The sequence below is a fragment of the Poeciliopsis prolifica genome, unplaced genomic scaffold, assembly GCF_027474105.1.
Source record: "Poeciliopsis prolifica strain line A6 unplaced genomic scaffold, Auburn_PproV2 SCAFFOLD075, whole genome shotgun sequence".
NCBI classification, from domain to species: Eukaryota; Metazoa; Chordata; class Actinopteri; order Cyprinodontiformes; family Poeciliidae; genus Poeciliopsis; species Poeciliopsis prolifica.
The window spans coordinates 1,262,917-1,284,461 of NW_026562450.1; the positions used below are offsets into that span (position 1 = coordinate 1,262,917).

Here is a 21,545-nt window from a genome sequence, read left to right on the forward strand (position 1 = left end):
CGTCTGGAAGGAATTACTCCATTTATTTGGATATCAAAAAGTACATTCAAATTAACCCAAAAATTAAATACCGAACGGCAATCAGTTCTTTTTGTGACACAACACTGTGTCGGTGACGTTCGTACCCACACGGCGACTGTGTTTTACAGCCAAAGACAGTTAACAAAAACTGACATTATTTTAATTCAAGACTTGAAGGGACGCTTTGACTTACTACCCTTTTCGCCCCAAAGCTATTTTTACGGTTTTCCATTCGGCAGCTGCACACGCAGCCAAATGTGTGCTCCAAGGTTGATTTACGGATGACTTATGTTCCTGCATGTCCAAACACCTTAGAAGCTCCTGCAAATGTGGAGTTATTTCGAGAGACATTCTGCCAAAGATTTGCTTCAGTCCAGAGACTCTGAGAGAATGGAATAACAATGACCAGAGATTTTGTCTATTTCTTTAACCACTAAAAGCTTGTAAGGGGTTATAAACAGATTATATTTTAAATAAAAAGTCAAAACCAAAATGTTTCTTCTTGGCGAGGCGAGGGATGAGGCCAACAGTAAGGTTTAGTGGGTAAAACGTCATGGACAAGAGCTGGAAAAGAGATTTGGGAAAGATTAGACCGAGAAGCATTCAATGGTCATTTAATTGTTATATTTATGCGATCTGACAGGTGGACAGGCAGCAATAATTACTGAGTTCAGAGTGAAAAGAACTAGCACTAGAATTAGAAAGAGAAAATGCCTGTGGACATGTTCTGGCTGAGTCTGACAAGATGTTTTTCTTGTACCAGGACAAATCTCCATTTGAGGCTGGGATCATGCTAACCCAGTAATACCCCATAATGACATAAAATCTAGACTTTTCATGAGCTGCTGCTATCCTCATGCTAGGTTTCCACTGTGGTTTATAAGTACACATCTAAAAAGTGGGAACTAAAAATGTGCACACATTTATAATTATTTCCAATACAACCATACTGTCCCTGAAGTAGAGTAAATCTTTGTTTACCACGTTTATTCAGAGGTAGCATTTTTTCTATGTTAGCTTTAGCATCGCTGGCATGGGATGTCATGAAAGCAAAAATGTTTCATCACCAGAACATGTAATTTTTTTGGATACATTCGCTAATATTTCAACAAAATTGCCAAATATCACAAAATGCTATTAGCACTGATGGTGGTTCACTCACCTCAGCTTGGCAGATGCTTGACACTTTCTGATTTATTCAGTTAATAGTACAACTTGAGGCCGTATAAGCAATACAATTACACTATCAGATCCTTAAAGACAAAAATAAAACTAATAAAATAAAAAGGAAATGTTCACATCCAGACAACAGTAACACGCTCCATCTTGACACAGTGGAAAACTACAGTAAATGAATCCCAATATGAATGCACTACTACTATTACTACTTTGGCCTTTGTGACAAGGTTTTCAACGTGTTGGCAAAAATAGCATAGAGAACACTGTGACAACAATTTAGCAGTGAATAAAGAATTGTATGTATTGGGAATGACAAATCTTAAAATGTGTTTGAAGCAAAATAGCAGCACACTTTTAAAAATTCCTCTGCCAATTTTCTGTAAGAGTGCACCTTTAATTGTGGTTCAGTTGTAGGAGACCTTCCAGCAAAGAAAAGCAGCTTCTGTATATGCTTAAAGTAAGAAAGGGAATCATTTGGTTACCACAAGATGACGGCCATGTGGATCAGTACAAGAGATGAGGTCGGTGAAAATGGGTTGAGCGGAGCTGCATTTCATTAGAGGAGGTCCATGCAAACAGTTTTCCATCTTGCACATTAAACAATAACCTCCATCTGTTTCTTGAACTCTGAAAATGGCAAGGATTTTGAAAACTAACAGATAAATGTTATAAGACTGAAAAAGTACACTGCTTTCCAGAAATAAGGTAAAGATTATACATTTAAAAAAAAAACATTTTAGACATTTGTTTTTGATACTCTTGGACTTGTCCACGTCATAGCGCCACACATTGTAGAAGGCCTGACAACAAAGCTGCGCAATGTTTGTACTTTGACACACCCACTGTAGCAAGTATTGTTGCTAATGCAATCACTTTTCTTAGCAGGATTTGCTCCTTTTCTTCCACCAAACACTCAGGTCTTGTAAGTTTCTATAGTCATCTCACTTGACCTACTTCTTAGAAATCAGCTCACTCATTGCTGACAGTATTTAGGTCAAGAGACTTTTTTAAAAAGATGACAAAGTTTATCGCGTCATATTTAATTTGTAGGCCAAGGTACGTCATTGGTAATTCACAATACTTCATTGTAAATTGTGAGATTTAAGGTCTTTATCTTTTCAAAATGCTTTGCCTACTTCAATGACTATTTTTCTTGGAGTTTTTATTTACTTGCCCTGTACTGCAAAAAATTATTAAATTAAATGGATTCATGTTTCCTTTTAAGTTTGAGCTGCTGATTCTCAACTTTTTGAAGGATCAAAAACATAACAGAGCCAAAGTTCATTCAATTTTTACAAAACCAGAGGGTCACAGATCATCACACGTTGTTTCTTGCTCTCATCGAGCTACTTCAACTAATTGTCCAACTAAAACCAGCTTATTATGAAATTGTTTTATTCCAAACGTTTAGGTTTTAAAATCCTTAAATATTGGCATGAAAAGCATAAACATGAGCAGCGTTAGTAGCTACATGCGTGTGTTTATTGCTTTTGCAAACACTGAATAGCATTTATTAGCACTTTGTTGCCCTGTTAGCTGAGCAAACACAGTGATAGGTCACACAGTATTAGCTGAGGGACACACAAACTCAGCCGTGGTTAGCATTCCAACACGAGAACACGAATGCGCTGTGTTATTAAGCTAGCCTAACCAAAAGTCTTGCGTGTGTGTGTCTCTGTGTTTTGGCTTTCTGTCCTCAATTACATGTTATGACGCAGAGCAGCTCATGGCTCTCCAGTTCTCTTTGACTTTACAGTTAATCCTCGGCTCGACCCTCTGCATCGTTGTTCCTATTCGGCCTCGGTCCGTCCTTAACGCCTCAGCGTTCTGGGGTTTATGGGAATTTTTCTGCCGTTTGACTGAAACACACTCCGTTTTATTGTTATTGGGGTTTTCTTTTCTACCTCATTTGTTGATACGATTTTCACGTCTTTTTCTCAGTGGGCTTTTAAAGCCACAGGGAGCTGCAGTGAAAGTCCACATTGAAAGATTTTGTTGTGCGCTTCTCTTTTGTCAGCAGAGAGCAAGAGAGACCGACTGGACGGGAACGACCAACAGCAAAGACAATGAAAAATGCTCAATAAAAAAAAAAAAAAAAAAAAAAAGAAGCCAAACAATATAAACACTGTGAGGATTTTAAAACCCGGGTTTGTTCAGTCTCGCGTGGCTGGCGGAGCATTTCACTTATTTATTTTACAATGAAAACAGTTCAACTTTCTCACTGGAATGATACAGCAACAAAAATACTGATATTACACTCATGTCCACTTAAACGGCTCATGTTTTAGCTATAGTGTTATGCACTTTTGTAATTAATAACTCTAAAGCTGAATGACTTTATCTTTAGACTTTCACTATTATTACTCATAATAAACTCTTGTAATAAGAATTTCTATCTCCCCAATTGTTACCTGGTACAACAAAAAGATAAGGATTAGTTCATCCTAAAAGTACTGATTCCAACACATTTTACATTTCACATTATTTTGTGCTCAATCAAGATGTTCGCCTCTCAAAATAAGAGTGGCACCCCTAAAAAGATGACGCAAAAGGAGGATCAATAAAATAAAACGGTTTTATGTACACTGACTTGAGTGACAAGTCAAATAAATTCATAAAAAATGGAAAAAAAAAACAAATCTTTATTGGTATTACAGCACTTTCTATGATAGATCTGTTCATGCATGGCCATTGTTTGGAGGGTATTACGCGGGGGGTTTAAATAAGGACATTAGGTAACCCAACCATCTTCCTCCTCCGTCATTGCTTTGACTGTTTCAACTCCCTGGTCCTGTTTCTACTCCAAACTCCCTCTCTTCTCTTTCCTCTCATTTTTCCTTCTGATCCCTGATTTCCGTTTTATCCTCGTCCAAATGACCTGGCCACACAAACAGGGAGCATGCATGCAGGTCTTTGCCTGGGCACTGGGCTGTTTCTAGTACAGTGCAGACCCAAACGTTGAGGAAGAGCTTGTCTTTTTTGAGGTTTCAGTAACTTGTATCGTATGACTCTGGAGTTTCAGCGAGCCAAAAAGCTGAATTGTTGATGTGCTTCAGCCAGCTGACATCGGTTTTGGCCTTGTCATTTTAACTCAAGAAGCAGAGACAAGACACAAAATGAAGCCAAATGGATCTACCTTTCACCTTCCTTCAGCAGTTATTTATACATAATCCTCTTGTTTCCTCGTATGCTTTTTTTGAGGGATTTTGCCCTCATAAAACACTTTCCATAGTTTTTGATCGGTGGGCAGGGATTTCTTTTGAATCCAGATCATTAGTTCCTCTTACCATCTGCCTAAAACAAATCCTTTTAAAAAGTTTTTGCATCAGTGCTGAAAAATCCGTCCCACCCTTGAGCCCTAAAACTGACTGTAACTCGATTATGTGATGTGGACCCATAATCATAACACACAGAGGCTACAGGGGGGACAGGAGGTGGAAAGACAGGCAGAGAGAGAGAGACAGAGAGAGAGAGAGAACATTGTGTGTTTTGGCCACAGTTTGTGGTGTATGGGGAATTACTTAGTGGCTCTGAATTAAATCTAAATATTTGGAGTGACAGATTTTATTTTGCTCCAAAATGTTGTCTAATTACTAATATGAGAGGGAAAGATTTTACTGTGCCCAAACCACGCACACACGCTTTTTCCCTCACATCTACTTCACAGTAACTCAACTTGGGAACATGAATGGTTGTATTTTTTGGCAGAAAACTATTCATTATCCCTCCTATTCATTGTCGCTCAAGAGGAGTGCGGCGGATGTCACAGTCGGACAGCAGGGAAGTGGGGGATTCGTCCTGTCAGACCGTCAGTTCCCGAAACCACAAAAACAAAACCTTGTAAAAGCGCAAGCTGGCTCACTGTGACTTCATCAGACTACTCACACATTTTACATCTAATGTAAAATCTCAATTGAGGAGGAGGGTTAAATTATATTTCTCAATGCAGAGTGAAAACCTGCAATGCAGCTCTGGCAAATTCATACAAAATAATAGTTTTGTATAAAGTCATTACAAAGCCTACTTTTTTACCATTTTTTTTTTTTTTGCAAGATTTGCAATCTTTCCACAAATGTCCAATGAAAGCAATACCAGACGACTGATTTCATTACAATCCAGCTGAATTCAGGACAGTAAAATCCACAAAGGCTTATTAGACCCTAATCAAAAACAGTCAGCGAACAAAACTAATTCTCAGTGATCCAAACCTCCCATCACTGTTTTTACTAAATAAACAAAAAACTTCTGATATTTTCTGAACTGAAAATTGGCCTTTAAGGTGAAGATGGTTTGGGGCGACAATTCTGAATATGCCACTCTCATTATATGGACACTCTTCATGTTTGACCATCAACTGATGCTAAAATGCTGCCAACAGCTCCACACTGGTTACTCCAAGTTGTTTCCTGACACCCGTGACACAAATCAAGTCGGTTTTATTTGTTACAGATAACAAATTATAGCTACAAGTGACCATCTGTCCAGTTTTTAAATGGATTCTTCTTATCTGAGATTGGGTTGGGGAGAAAGTATGTGTCTCGGAGGAAAACAGGAAGTCTCTCTGCCCATTGAAACTCTCCAGCTAATTCTGGGGGATTTCAAGGCAATCCCAGGATAGACTTCTGTCTCCTTCAAGTTGGCTCTGCTTGGTAATCTTCCAAAGAGAGCAGGCGTCCTGGCCCCAGATCAAGTGTCTTTAACAAAACACTTTTAAAACGGTGCTTAGACGCCTTATCGCCATCTCTGTGTGCTTTCCAAATGGACTGAGATGACTTGGAGGGGGAGTCAATCTAACCAGCCAAAGCCTCGCTCTGTCTGACGTTTAAAGAGCGAAGTCGACTTTCTGCCTCGACAGAGTGATACTGTAATGACAGGCGCCAAGACAAAACAGATTACTTGACTTCAACTAAGGGTGATTCCTTCAGTAGTGATGAGAAACAGAAAAAAGCAGAAAGTCGCCATGCACCACCAATGTGTCTGACTCATTTAAAATGGGTTTTATCACACACGGCTCATGCATAACACTCTACTGACTCTCTCGAGTCCCACTCTCCTCTTCTTTTGATTGATTACTGGTTAATCACAAATCATTGGCTTGATTTGTGATTTACGGAGAAAATCAGAGAGGGGATTTTCTTCACAAATTTATGACAAAACAGTTTTGTGAAACATGCCACGACAAGCCCAGTCTTCTTACGAAGAAAACATAAGATGCAGGCGTATTTGTAATGGCAAACCCTTCTAGAGCCACGTCTGGAAACACCTGCTGGTTGACCTTGGGTTGTTGGTCAACCAGGCACCAGGAAGTCCACTCCTTGTTGGCCCAACATTGGTGTGGATGGGCATTGAAGTCGGGACCCCATTTAATTGTGAAACTGAGACAAAACCATAATCTTTAACAAACCATTTCTACCTGCAGGCTCAGCCAGTTTGGATGACAGAAAAGGCTGCATCTACTTCTTTAATTGCAAAACCAGATGGATTCTTCAATCAGCGTGTGCTTTCCTCTGAGATCTCTATCTGCACAGAGGATTGATGATTGCTATCTTTATTTTCAAGAAGAGACAGTTTCTGACTATAAAAGTGGGTTAGATGCTACAACGCGTAAATTTCCCTTCACTGTTTTTTGGGACTGCTGAATCTCAGTCCGCTTTTGTGTGACTCCTCCATCTCTTTCCCTGGCAATTGGGAGGCTGAGCTGAAGTCACATTTGGCAGAAGGCTGGAAATGAGCTAATCTATGGTTTGTTGCTTTGTCCAAAAGATCCTCAAATGACCTTTTGAGCTGGGAAGCAAAAGTCCAAACCACGACTCTAGGAATAAACCGCAGATCAAATTCAAACCGCAGGACGTCCTCAATGCCGGGCACTGAACACAGAACAAGACAAATGCTACATTTTACACACTGAATTACTGACTCTGAGCTGCTTGTTCCACAATACTAACAACCTATCATCTGAAGTAACTCTAAACCTGACCCCTTTACTACTGTAGGCACCTTGCAGGAAGGAAACCTCTCAATATTTTTGATAGATTTATCCTAGTTTTCTTTCAGTTTGTTCATAACAAAGACCAAATCCCTAGAAATCATTGTGCAAGCACACACTTAAATCATGCTAACAAGGAAGAAAGACGACAAATTGGCCAATTTTTTTGGACTGCACGGACCACACACATCCGCGTACCCCTGACAAAAAACCTCCACAGTAAGAGAAAACAGTGTGCATCAGACCTCACGCACACACACGCATATGAGGAACTTTGGCGCACTCCACGAGTGTGTTGTTGCGTGAGGGTGAGTCAGCGCCTATCAGTGAACCCAAACAATAACAAAGAGGAGCGGCGATGAGAAAAGGAAGGAGTTACATACACATAAACAGACGATAGCAGAAGAAAGGCTTCAGACTTTAAACAAGTCAGCACAACCGCAGCAGAAAGCCCCGGTTTGTGACAGTCGCACATCTGGAGCGTGCGCTTTAGCGCAACTACAACCTGCTTCTATAAACACACATAGAGCAAAGCGGCGGTTGCGAGTGGTATTGTTTGTGTTTGCAGCACCGAGTGCAAATCTAGAGGCTAATCAGATCCAGGAAGTTATCAAATGTGAATATTTATTAAGGTTAATAGTTGACCATAGACGCAACACAAGGTTTCCTGACAGGCAGCTTCCTGGCAATGAAAGCTATGTTGTTAACAGGACAACATAATTACAGCGATAATGGTGAGTTTTTCATTTCTCCAATCTCATTTGTTGTTTTTAGGAGATTTTTTTTTTTTTGGCAATAGTGGCTTTTATTCATTGGTAGCTGGACAGGAAGTAGGGCAGAGAGAAGGGGAAGACATGCAGGAAATGACCAAGGGTCTGGAATCGAACCCAGAACAGCTGCGGCGAGGACCGAAGCCTCGGTATATTGCACACCTGCTCCACCACTGAGCACAAGGCCAACATGTACAATTTTTTTATGACAATATTATGCCTATAGCACATGTTATCATGGCAATGCCTGCATGGCATGACGTCTCAACGTCACACGTTTTTTGGTAGTGTGTCCTGATACACTGTAGAAGAATTCAAGTTGTTTTGAGTTATTCTAAAATTATTTTTCTGCATTATTTTTCCATTTGCTGTGGCACCCGGCACTAAATTAATAACACCGACATCTCCAGGTTTCATTTTAGCAGAGTTGTTTTATCCCGGCAGCACGGCCATGGATGGCAAGTAAATGAAAAATCTTTTCACCCTCCAACGTCGCGCGTATGTGCAAAATTCCCGGATGTAAACAATGACCTGCAACATGCCTTCGCTTTAAGCAATTCCAAATAATCAAATCCCAATTAGCAAAAAAATTGCTAAACCAAAAGTCTTGCACAGTCCATCCCCCCAAGTGATTTAGCTTCAGTAATGCAAGAACTATAAATGTACGCTACAAGACTGACTGCATTACTCTGGAATAATGTTTTTAAATTTACCCAACATGAGGAAAGGTTTGTGAAATGAAAAATAAAAATAAAAAAGTTCAGACACACAAACTAAAGTATCAAATTACTTTAGTTTTAAGTTTATTTCTGGATGGATTTACTGTTTTGATGTAATTTCCTGCCCTTCACAAAGTTATCTTACCAGATGTGTAGGATCATAAACTCCCCGTTTCTTCCCTTTATGTAACATTGTCAGGAAAAATTGTGGGGGTACTTAAGCTAGATGTGATTTAAAATGCTTGGAGGGGGCGCGAGCTTTCAGTTGTTTTCACTGTCTTGTATTGGGAAAGCTGCCCGAATGCACTCTCTCGACCTGTCTCGCAGCTGCAGAGCTTATGATGTGGATGTATAGCCCTGGTTTGATCTTGTGGCTTCATCCAGCAACATCGAATCCGCTCCGAGCCGCTTCTGTATTCGCACGTGTTTGTTTGTTTTTGTGTGAAGCTCCAGAGAATTCCTCCACCATACAATGTTTATTGTCCCGCATATCTTTTGTCCCGTAAGCAGGCTGGCACGGCCTGTTGAGCGGGCCTCAAAGCAAAAGAAAAGGGCCTGTTTCCAGATTAAAAATAGCCGGCCTTCACATGGGAACCAGGGGATTCCCCCCCCTGCATGCGCACGCACGCACACACGCACACACGCACGCACGCACACACACACAAGCCCCGTGTTTTTCATTAAGTCTCTCCATCTAGTGTGATGACTGATTCTGCTCCCTATCCAACCTCTTGTCACCTCGGACGTCTCCGAATGGGCCGGTAATGTATTGAGTCGTTCGGACTGAAACAGATGTACTCCTTTTAACACTCGCAAATTTAACCGCCGGGCCGATTTAAAACCAGAAACAGGACCTGGGTCTGTCTTAAAAGTAAAGGCATGTGCTGCTTCCTCTCAGGTTAATAAAAGACAGCCTAAAATACAACAAAGTTTTGCTTCCGGATGTGAATGCAGATAACTGTCAACCCCCTCTGACATGAAATATAAAATGCGCTTTTAAAAGCGTTTTAAAGTCGTGTTCCTGAAAGGCCAAAGGGCAAGAAAAGGCTTGCGGAGGTTTTTTCGAATTTCGAATTACGGAAACGAAAGTTCAGCATGAGTTTATGGTAGATGTTTCCACAGCTAACAAGGAACTGCTAGAAAAAAAAATACACATCAGTGTTACGGTAGAAAAAAAACACTGACATTGGTCAGCGTGATCAACAACTGGAAGGACAAATAGAAGAAAAGCTGACAGCTTTGCAAACAGACGGATGGATGGATCAACAAATGGAAAGACAAAAGATGAACGAATAAGAAGATTTTAAAAGCTATATCTGATATATAGCTGGATGTAAAGACAAGTGATTGAATGGTGGACACAGGACAGGAAAAAAAAAAGCCAAAGCCAACAGACAAGCAAATCAATGCATAACACTCAGTTGAAAATGGAAAATGAAAAATGTGTGCAATATTCTTGAACTGTTGATCATCAGGATAGCTGCTGTGTCACACATACACAACAGGAGAGTGTGTGAAGGATGCATTAACAGTGCCGGACACACTCCGCAATGACCCCTGGGTAGAACTAAAGATGAACCGCGACGCAGACTGGACAATGCAGCAGGGAAAAAAAAAAAAAAAAAAAAAACGCACTCTGTTGGAATATAACCACAACCAAGACAGCACTTCACTTCCTTTTTTATCCTTAGGAGTTTTACTTCAGTGTATTGGGATGTCATGTGGCAGAGCGACAAGAAGTTGCAAGAAAAAGCACTGGTTTTCAATGTTTCACAAATTTAAAAAAATGTGGTCCTGTATTTCGCTCAAACCAGTTCACCGAGACCACATCAGTGAGAATGCGCCAATGCGTATTCATGTTCCAAACTAAAACCTAATTGAATATGTGCGGTAAGACTTTAAAATTGAAGTTAACAAATGCCCTGAAGCCAGCCTGATTGAGTTTGAGTAATTTTATAGAGAATATTAAGTTCAGCTTTCAGTCTCTAGATGCGGTTTGCGAAATTCCTCCAGGGTCTAGCAGCCATAATTTCAGTGAAAAGCCGCTTTATAGGGTTCCGACATGAGGGCACTGGATGAAACGCAAGCTGCACTTTTCAAGTTTTAAAGTTCCAACAAAATCCATCACAGTTTGTGGTTGCAACATGGCCAAATCGCGAAACAAGTTCAAAGCCACTGCGTATTTGTGTGTGGCACCTCCGAAACCAAGCGTCTTATCCGGCGGTCAACTCAGCGCCAGCAACTCGATCTGATTGCCGTTTATTAAAAATGGAAAGAGAAAGGAGACACACAGATGGACTTTGACACAATCGTGAGTCAAGGTGACTGATAAGTCCTATTTGTCCTATTTGATGAGTCTGTAAAAAGTCCACCAAGTACATTTCCCCCCCCCCTGCTGTGACTCAGTGAGCAACAAATTGCTTCTGATTTCACTTCTAACTGGTGAGACTTTCACTTTCATTATCTGCAGGAGTAAAAAAACAAACAAAAAAACACTACTGTTTTACTTGTCTGAGCGTAGCTTTCAATTATGAAACTTCACCAGTCCATTCTCAAGCAGAATTTTTTTAATATATATATCTAAGAGATACGGACAAAGTGCAGACGCATGACTTGTGGAATTATTTCAAAAGATAAGAATAACATTTGTCAGAGTCCAGGAGTCTGAGTCACCTCCATTAACTGACCCCCATTTTTCACCTCTGCACACAACATCTGTAACCCACTTAAAGAGCTTGCAGCCTCCGCTGGCCCAAATGGCTCCAATATGCTCCCCTCCTTTTATACACAAGGCTGAACTCATTTCTGCTCAATAAACCCAGCTGGACGGAGCAACCTCTTCCACTCGGGATTGCTTCTGAATTGCGTTGTTTGACAAGCCCACGGTCTGGCAAGACTCGCCTCCTCCCGAGAAACGCCCGACAAGTCAAAAGGGTCCGAAAATCTTCCATTATGTTTTATAATGCAACGTTTGTGTTAGCGAGTTTGTAAAAAGAAAAAAAAACAAAAACAACTGCTCAGCTTTTCATAGCTTGTTTTGTGGCTGGTTTATGTGTGTTTCTCCAACACATGAAAAGAGCTTGCCGAGCTCGCTCACAGGCCAGTGGGAATCGGCGGCTACCTGAGTATGTCCAGGCGGGACGTGCTGGACGAGCCCACCATTCACCAGGCACTCCGAAAGCTTACGGGTCAAAAGGTGAGGGAGTGCCATGCCAAAACTTCCTGCCTTCCTTTTAAACCAATGGAAAACCTCAAAAGTTCAAGATAGACTTATTATTTAACAAAAACAAAAAACAAAAAAAAAACAGCAATAGGTAAAGTTTCTGAAAACAAGTGAAAAAACATCGATGCTTACAGCGATAAAAATCGCGATATTTGGTTTGTGTGTATATATATATATATATATATATATATATATATATATATATATATATATATATATATATATATATATAAAACAAGTGGCAAACAGCTCTTGCCTGCGACATGAACATGTTCAGGGAGAACAAGAGCCCAGAATAAACGATGCACTTTGAAAGTTCATCTCATGTAAAAATAAATCAATAAATGCGGGGAAGAACCTCCCGCCACTCAACTGAATCAATTAAAAGCCTCAGATATTAAAGTTTTGTCCTGTTATCCCACGCAGCACATCACCGGGTGACATTTCTGGAAATAACTTCGGAAGACAAACATTCACTAAATCTACGTTCACAGCGGTGATGTCGTGAGGGATGACATCAGGGCCAAAATGTTGACCTACAGACTTTTCGGGAGGTGCCGTGAAGACACGCTGTTGGCAGCAAACGGGAAGCGAACCCCTACCTGTGAGATGGACATGTTCAGGTAGACAAAGAGCCCGGTGGTGGACGCGATCTGCAGGACCACCACCACGATCACCACCATGGCCAGCCACATCTTGGACGGCGCCTCCCGGCGCGCGGTCCCGCCGGGGCTCCCCGTGGGGACCATCATGTAGGTGGTGGACTCGCTGCTCACCGACCTGAAGTAGTCCTGGTTCTGCTGGTGGTGGTGCTGCTGCTGCTGCTGTGCGCTTGGAGAGGCCATGGCTTTCCCGACGCATGAGGGGAGCATGAAGCCTGGAACAACAATGGCCCTTCCGCGGAAAGCGACGGGATGGAAGTGGGAATCGTTGACAAAAGAAGAAGAAGGAGGAGGAGGAGGAGGAATGTTTACATTCCCATGCGGCCGCCAGCCAGTGAAGTCTTTTTTTTTCTTTACACTGGAAGCTCAGCGCAAGGGAGGCAGGAGAGAAAAGTTAGAGTGTTGGTGCGTCCATGTCTGCTCGGCGCTCCGCTCAGCTGCGGTGTGAGGTCGAACTGGAGGAGGCAGAAAACCAAGAGAGAGAGAAATCGCAGCGCGGAGGGGCAGGCTTAACCTCTTCATCACCCTGGAGCTGTGGCTGGAATGAGCTCGAGCGCGCGCGCACACGCATGCGCGGCAACACACGCACAAACACGCGCGTGCGGTTTCCTTTTTGTTTCAGCGACAGAGACTCGAGAGGCACGGCGTCGTTCAGCGAGTCACTGCCAAAACACTTCAGCAACAGGAAAAGCGCCAGAAACTGGAAGAGCCTCAGCTGGTTCCAGCTTTAATGGAAAATATCTCCGTTTTATTCATTCGTGCGGCTAATAGTGTTAGCTTCCTGTCGGCTTCTTATTTCCGGTCAAACATTTATTCAACGTCATGGTTTCTGTTTAACAAACAAAAAAAAAAGTCATAAACAGAACACCATAACCCAAACATGTCGCGTTATTGTGTTTATGGGTCTGTGCGCGTCTGAGATTCACTCGGTTCCAGTCTGACCCGCCAGAGGGCGCTGTCCTCCAGTTCTGATTGACCTTGTGAATCAGAATTCATCTCTTTTATCTAAGATGGATTCGTATTAAAAAGCCAAACAAACAAACAAACAAACAAAAAATGCAGATACAGCTATGAGAAAAATTAGGACATCCCATTAAATAATTAGTCCTTTGTCAATAAATAGTCATATATGTCTGATTGAATCTTTTAACATCAGGAGAACAGAGAAATGACAAACTCATTAAATTCATTGAACAAAAGATATATTAAAAAAAAAAGGTATTTCAGTTCAAAAACGTGAGCATTCGGTTGAGTGCTCTCTCCATCTTGCCCCCAGGTGTGAGAGTGCGTGTGCACATGGTTGCTGGCGTGTGTGTATGTGTGTGTGTTGCCCAGCTGATGGACTTGCAACCTGTCCAGGGTGTAGCCTGTCTCTCCCTCAAAAAGACACTGCACGCAACAGCGGGTGCAGACAATGGATGGATGGAGTAGCGTCACGTCACAAAAAATGTTTTTCTATGATGACAGTTTCTCCAAGTTCTTGCCAATGAAAAATTGCTGGGTTTTCTTTTTTTCCCCCCCCTTTCTGAAGTGTTTTCTGCCAGATAAATGTCTTGCTAAAAAAAAAAAAAAAAAAAAATAAAAAAATAAACCACAGACATTATCCATTAGCTGCACCTTCAGAGTCAAGAGCCCAATGATGAATCGGGCACCCTGCTGGTTTAGGTATTGCACCGCAAATATGTCTTCTGGTTGTCAAACAGAGCATGCAGCTCCACTTGGATTCCTTCTAACTCAAGTGTCTTCCAGTGGTGCATACATGGCACAAGTTTCATGCTTCTTTATCCTAAAAATACACTTCAGCCTCGCTAAACAGTGCGATGGTTTCGCTTTGAAGTGCATGGGATCGACGGCTGTTGACATTCAAAGTTTTGCTGGGCACTTTTAGCGTGTTGCTGCAAATGACCGAGACGCCTCGGCATGCTTTCAATGGGACAGCAAGTAATTCTGAGTAATGTCCATGAGCCATCTCGTTGGGTCCCATGCTCACTTTATCAGAAACTCACTGATATTTTTCTCCTTGCGTGAGACAAAAGCAAATTTGATCCTTATTTAAATCTAGAAACCAAGCAAAAGCTTAATTGCTGACATGTTCAGCTCTCTGGATTGGTTAGCTGCAACCTGACCCTGGACAAGCACAACAAACAGTGAATGGAAGGATGCATATTGTGCAATAAATAATAATATTAAAAACATCTGAAGAAAGATTTCTTGTCACAATTAGAAACAAGAAATTAGTATTTCTTTCTCAACTTCATGAGTTATTTGTGACGAATATTAAATAGGTATTTTATTGTTTTGAACTTTGAAAACAATTCTTTGGAAAATAAACATTTAATAAAGAGGCAAAGATGTGCTCAAATGCGTTCATTTCGAAACGTGCACCGTAACTGCAAAACGTATCACAATGTGGAATAATGTGCACGTTTCACATGTCGCTCTCGTTCACATGCTGCTTATCAAAAGGTTCGGCAGATCAGCTGCACAGTGCAAAATGCAGTAAGCTTAGCACATTTTACTTCAAAATAATATGTAATGAAATTGTTCAAAGTGCAAGGTGGAGAAAGTAAAGCAAGCAGTTCACGTAACATGATAGAGTAAATGTTCTTTTGGCAGGTAGATTGCCGGACATGACAACCTGATGATCAGATCCATCACTTCTTACCCAGTTTATGTTTCTGTTGATGAGAGACCGGGCCTCTCTGCCCAAAGAGCTGTCCACTCACTAACACAGGTTGTCTTCGGCTTGTTGGGCTGTTGGTGAAGTTTGGCCGGGGACATCGCTGGGCTCCTCTACTGCCACTGGACAGTCTTCGGTCAGCGTTGGTCTCTGACTCATAACAAACAAAAAACATGACAATGAGAAATGGAACGAAGGAATAAAATTTTTACCACAACTCTGACAACAAGCCCCGATTACAGAAATGGGCAGTCTCAAGAGATATTATTGTCATTTTTGAAGCTTGGATCTGAGAAGGATCCATGGAGGGATCAGGAGGGGGAAGTCGATGCTGACGACTGGCGATTCACCCTCAACCAAACTGGTACTAACATATAGAAAAACGCAACAGAAGGATTTAAACACGCTGCAAAATGTACATAAGAAGACACAACAGCAGGAACGGAATGATGCTTTCAACAAGAAAACGTCTTTTGCAGTTTTTCAAAGGGGAAACAAAAATGATCAGAAAGGTTAATAAATCTGACCGACATTCATGTTCAACATCATGAAAAGACATATTCCAGATTATTACCGATCTGTTCGTGAGCCAAGAATTTGACTGAGTGCTCGATTTTTTTTCCCAACACTTAAACTCCGCAAACATTTGGCTTGCTGAGCTAAACATGCTAACAACACCGAGCCACGTGGGGAACGTGATCATTCGTCATACGGCTTGAGCTCAACTCAAAATAACAGCTATAAACCGTCTCAGAAAAAAAATTTACTACCAAGCGCAGTGAATAACTCAAACATGTGGAAAGTAAATTGCCCTGAAATGACTTGGCTTCGGTGGGAACCTGTGATTCAGTGAATTAGCTCCTTTAGTGTTACAGCTGTAGGAGCTCAGAGTTAAGGAGTCAAGAGTTTTAACACCTCTGGGTTTGAGACGCAAACACTTTAACACTGGATTTTAACTCCCAATAATAGACACCCCCAGAGTTACATAAACAGAATGTTAGAGTAAAATTAACTCTGCTTTTGCATAAAGTCTACTAACACCAACACATTTAACACTTTTGAATTTGCTGTGCAGATTTGTTTTTTTTTTGTTTCTGTAATGAAAGCGTTATTGGATATTGCTCTTCAGGGAGCAACGATACATCATCTGAGTGCGTGTCTCCACGGAGGAATGGCAGCGTTCCACTAATGAATTCATCACAGTTTGGCTGCTTTCGGGTTGGGAAACCAGGACTTGAGTGAAAACAAACAAAGACCGAACTTGAACTGAAATCAAAACCCTGAGTTATCTCATTTCTGATATCATTTCTGAAATACCGTAGTCTCAAGTTTTGGCCAATCACAATTGAGTTGGGTATTGGTTTCATTTAGCAACTTTAATGACATACTTGAGTTACAGTGAACATTTAGTTGCACGCATCAAGGAGAGTCCTTTAAAAAGCTTTTTAAAGCACTTTTTTAGGTACACCTGTTTTTGGCAGTGTTGTGTAAAGTGAACTTTTTTGAGCTTTACATCATATTGTACTGTTATCAGAAATCAGTATTTCTGAGGAATGTCTTCAACAGCTTAATGAATCTGTGTCAGAAAGTAACAAGGTAATTCCTAATTCAAAATCAGGTTTAACAGAGTAGGAGGCTGGTGAGAGTATATGCTGATGACATGCTCTTCTATGTGTCAAATCCCCAAATGACACACTATACCTCAGCTGTTGTTATTGCTTAAATCTATAGCATGTAGCCTTATATCTATATTCAACTCCCATCGTGATTGGGATAAAAATCCACTGGGTCTAGCTAACATTACAATTAAATGCAGTCCTGCATGTCATCTGGCCCAACAAAGCAAGCCAAAACTTTGACCATTTGCTGATGTCCAAACAGTCAACTAACAACAGGTTGGACTTCAATTAGCTGTAACCTACTGAGAAGAAAAAACACCAAGCTTTTATTTTATTTCTTTCCTCGGGGAATGAGAAATGGATGCTCAAAAAAACACAGGGAGAAACAACTCCATGAAATTAAGAAATGAATGGCTTGGAATGTTCATCGTTTGTAGCACCTATTTTCTTACCTTTCTGAATTAACACTAGCCTGGCCATTGCCTTCTGCTCGATTCTCATCTCCCCGTCGTGCTCCATCTGTGCTTTCTCCCGTTGAGGTGGATTTCTCTGGTAGAATTTCAATCGATTCAAATGGTTTTGGAATTGTCGTCTGCATGCTGTTTGGCAGCGGCAGCAGAGGAAGTGAACAGTGTCGTTCAGTCCATGCTGGCCACGTTTCCGGATATTGAATTAGCATTAACAGCTACCTCCTTCAGTTTGACACTCTTTCCTTTGCAGTGGTGGGTGGTTGTTTACAGCACAGGTAGGCTTTTAGAGCAGCAAACTAGAACACTACAGACGACTCCACTACATGTTAGCCATTGGATAAAATCAAACATTTCAAGAGAGTCCACATCCCAAGACAGCAAAAGGGTCCAGACCCTCTGGACGAAGTGAAGAGCAGAACAAGAAACGCTAAGAAACGTGTTTTCAATTAGCAAATTAAACTCCATTTGTTTGTTTGGTCGGCATACGTAGCAAACACCCCAAACCGGTGGAGAATGACGTTCCGCAGCGTTCAAACGGTGATGCATGAGGTTTTCAAAAATGATGTTTATGGGTTTCCTCCCCTCCAGCAGAGGGGAAAAAAAACAAACAAATTCTGACTCCTCCTTTTTGCTACACCTCCTGCTGTTAGATGTTGAAACCCTTCTGCTATCCGTCCAGCATTTGTCATAGCGCTTTCTCTCTCTTCCATCATCTCACCCCCAGATCCCCCCTTTTGCTTAGTGGAAGCTGACCTCCCCGCAAGCTTTCCTCCAGATGTACACCTCCTCTGACACCGCAGCTGTCCAGCAAGCCCTGCAGCTCTTCAACGCGACCCTGTTTGTCAGTGTGCAAATGAGAGTCAGTCAGTATTACCTTGGTAAGAAAACATAACTGATTAGCAGTGGGAGCCGAAGGTTTAGAGAACTATTTCAAGACATATTACATGTCAGAGTTGGGGGTGGGGGTACTATAACTTAGTGCAAGCCGAGTTAGCTGTGTGTGTCTCTGTGCTCCATTGTCGTACTCAAATAAACATTCAACCAAAAAGGAATCAATCTTTTTCGTGTTGTCGTTGTCAAATTTGCTTCAAAAGACTCTTGAGATTTTCAATCGAACATGCAGTTACTTTATGGGGTTAAAATGAAACCGTATGTGTGTGTAAGTGGTAAAAAGAATAATAATTTTTAAAAAATCTAAGGGAAGAATATTTAAGCAGTAACTGTATCCCTTTTGAAACTTCCTTGCCCCACACTGCTCCTCCGTCAGAAGGAGGGGATCTATTCAGGGGCTATTTCTGTAACTGAAACCAACAAGCCGACCCTACGCGGTGATTTGTCAGAGTCTGAAAACGGGGGCCGTATTTTAATCTGTTTGGACAAGTCTGGACAAAGTACTTCTGTCGCGCTGCCAACAAGACATGTTCCTTAACCTGGAATTTTCCCAATTCAGATTTTTCTCCCCAGTTTCGCTGATGGTTTGAGTTGACACCGAATGTCCTTAAAACCAATTTTTAAGTGTTGACATGCAACTATGATTCCCCCACCTCATTTCCAGTAACTTGCTGGACCTGATGCACTTCGCTTATTTTTGGCTACAACTGTGCGATTGCCTGCAACTGGGATCCGTAGCAACTCAATGGGTTTCGGTGAATCGAGATGTGATGGAAACATCTTTCTGACGTTGGAGACGAGCATCGGCTGGCTGTTCAACTCAGAGGGGCCAGAAGCTGCTGATCTCCTGGGATTTTCGCACACAGCCACTTGTCGTGTCAGCAGAAAATTGTCTGATGACATTCAGGATACAAACGTCTTGTTGATGTGAGAGCTCAAAGGAAAACAGGCAGACCAGAACAGTAGAAATAAATGCTTTTGACACATTGAATGTTGAAGCAAATGGGTCACAGCAGAAGATCATGCCACTTTTGTCACTTGAACAGAAAATCTACAATTTGCTCATATTTTAAAAACTATACAATAACACATTAGACTAAAAAACCCCTGATAATTCCCAATTCAAAACCAGAGTACAACAGAGTAGGAGGCTGGTGAGTGTATATGCTGATGACATGCTCTTCTATGTGTCAAATCACTATACCTCACATGTTATTATTGCTTAAATCTGTAGCATGTAGCCTTATATGCAGCTGGTGGTTTGCCATTCATGCCGCAGACCCAATAGAACATGTGTTTAGTCTTTATTGATTAACAGCATAGGTCATGTTTTAGGAATTCAGCCAGTTAGGAAACATGTTCAGTGTATTCAAAGTCAAATCAATTCTCGAGCCATTTCAATGTTCTCCAGTGAGCTAAAACCCACTTATGACAGAGCAAAAACAATGTGCAGCTATTATTATTATTCGGTTTTTATTTATAGTCCTACAATAAAAGACGAGAAATGTATAATATATACCAAGAGGTTCACTGCCTTCCTTCACCAGGAATATTTTAAAAGATTTTTTTTCTTTTGGATGATATCAGTCAAGTAACAGGTACTCAATATATAACTGCCTAATCTGTTAGGGGAGACTTTCGACCTTCTAAAATAAGTAATATTTTCCCAAGCTTTACTGTTTGTTCAGGTGGATTATTACTCTAAACCACATAAACCACATAGATATTCACATAGTGTGCATTTTACCGGTCCATCGGTAAAAAATATTGCATGCATGCCTTCCATGCATCTGCTGTGTCCTCAACATGGCCTCTGACAAACTGGGAATGGGACTTTGTTCCACCCGCCCATAAAGGTCGGCGCTGAGTACCGCTCACAGCCCCGCTTTTAAATAAAAGAAGAAGTGAAGTGGGAGCTTTAAAGCCCGCACAAAGCTAAGTGAAAAGCTTGGAGTGTAAAACGCTCACAGCTGTGGTGGTGAGTCTTTAATGATAAGCAGTCTTTCTTCATTCCTCGCAGTCTTTATAGCAATCCGTTTTCAGACCCTGGAAGAAAATAACCCTCCCAGCCATTCCTGCAAAGGAGACCGAGACACGAAGCCTGGGGACTCTTTTTGTTGTGTTTAATTATCTGGCATATTTGGACGCTCGCACCGGATTTTGCCTCACTGCATTGCAGAGTCTGAACCAGCATGGTAGCATCGGCTTAGGCCCTTAACTTCGTGGCAATACAACCAACAGCTGTTCACACAAAACCCTGAAGCCACACCTGGCGCTACATGCAAAGAGAGATGGGATCATGCAAAGAGAGATGGGATCTGCAGAATTACTAGTTTTCCTCTGGGGGATCATAAGTGTAAAATTTTGTGTGGTTTTATTTCTTCTTTAAACATTATTATTTAGTCTTATCATGCCACCTTACTTGTCCGTGTTTAGTTGCCGTGACTGTCACATTTGAGGATACACCGTTTTTTTGTTGTTGTTGCTTTTTTTTTTTTTTTTGCTTAACTCAATCCATCTGTGTCTGGGGTAAATGAAAAGAAAAAAAAAACCTCACCTCAAATTATTTACACATTTGTACATGTGTTTATGTGTTTAAGTCTGAACATAAAAAGAACAAACAAAAGTTCTGGGCGCAAATTTCTGTTTTCATCAGCCTAAGTTGAGCCTCTTTGTTTTGCGTTAACAGACCAGGAATAGGCTACAGAGAACAAGAATGAGTTAATTTTATTGTTTTGGAAACAGGTCTGGGTGAAGGTTTCCTCATAACAAGCAAAGCATTTTCCACATACCTTCTGGTTAGCTCCTGGTTTTTATTCATTTAAAGGTATCAGACGTAAAGAATTTTTGATAACTTTTGACCTCACGTTGATCTTAACCAGCAACCGGCATCATGCAAACAATCTGTTTTGAGGAAGAAGTTAACCCAATGGTCAATATTCAGCTTCGACAAACAGGATAAGTAAACGATGATTCAGATTTTGAAATCACTCTCAAAACCGCAGGTGCACACAATCAAACATCCCTTCTGCTGTTCATGAAAGAATGGGTCGCTTTCATGAGCTGGGTGGCTCGTACCGTGCAATAACTCCATTTGTAAAAGAAATCCTTAAAATTTAGCCGTCAACTGTTAGCGGTTTCGTAATGAAGTTAAGGAGCAAAAGCAACGCGGGCATGGAGTGGTAGGTTATGTAAAACCACAGAGTGGAGACAGTGAATGGTGAATGAAGTTGCCAACTGCCTCCAGAGTCAGTAAGTACAGACCAATAAATGTGGTGAGGCCTTTGATTAGCTTAGAAACGGTACAGAGAGTCCTTCATGGGTT

The 21,545-nt window shown here is 41.3% G+C and overlaps 1 protein-coding gene across 1 annotated transcript in view; it reads right to left on the minus strand.

The window, feature by feature from the left end:
- Positions 1-13,170, minus strand: part of tnfsf10l (TNF superfamily member 10, like) — a 61,601-nt gene extending 48,431 nt beyond the window's left edge. The window contains exon 1 of the mRNA XM_055021330.1: positions 12,501-13,170. Within this exon, the coding sequence (XP_054877305.1) occupies positions 12,501-12,770 (270 nt within the window). The 5' untranslated portion in view covers positions 12,771-13,170. The remainder of the gene's footprint in view (positions 1-12,500) is intronic.
- Between the last annotated feature and the right edge of the window lie 8,375 nt (positions 13,171-21,545).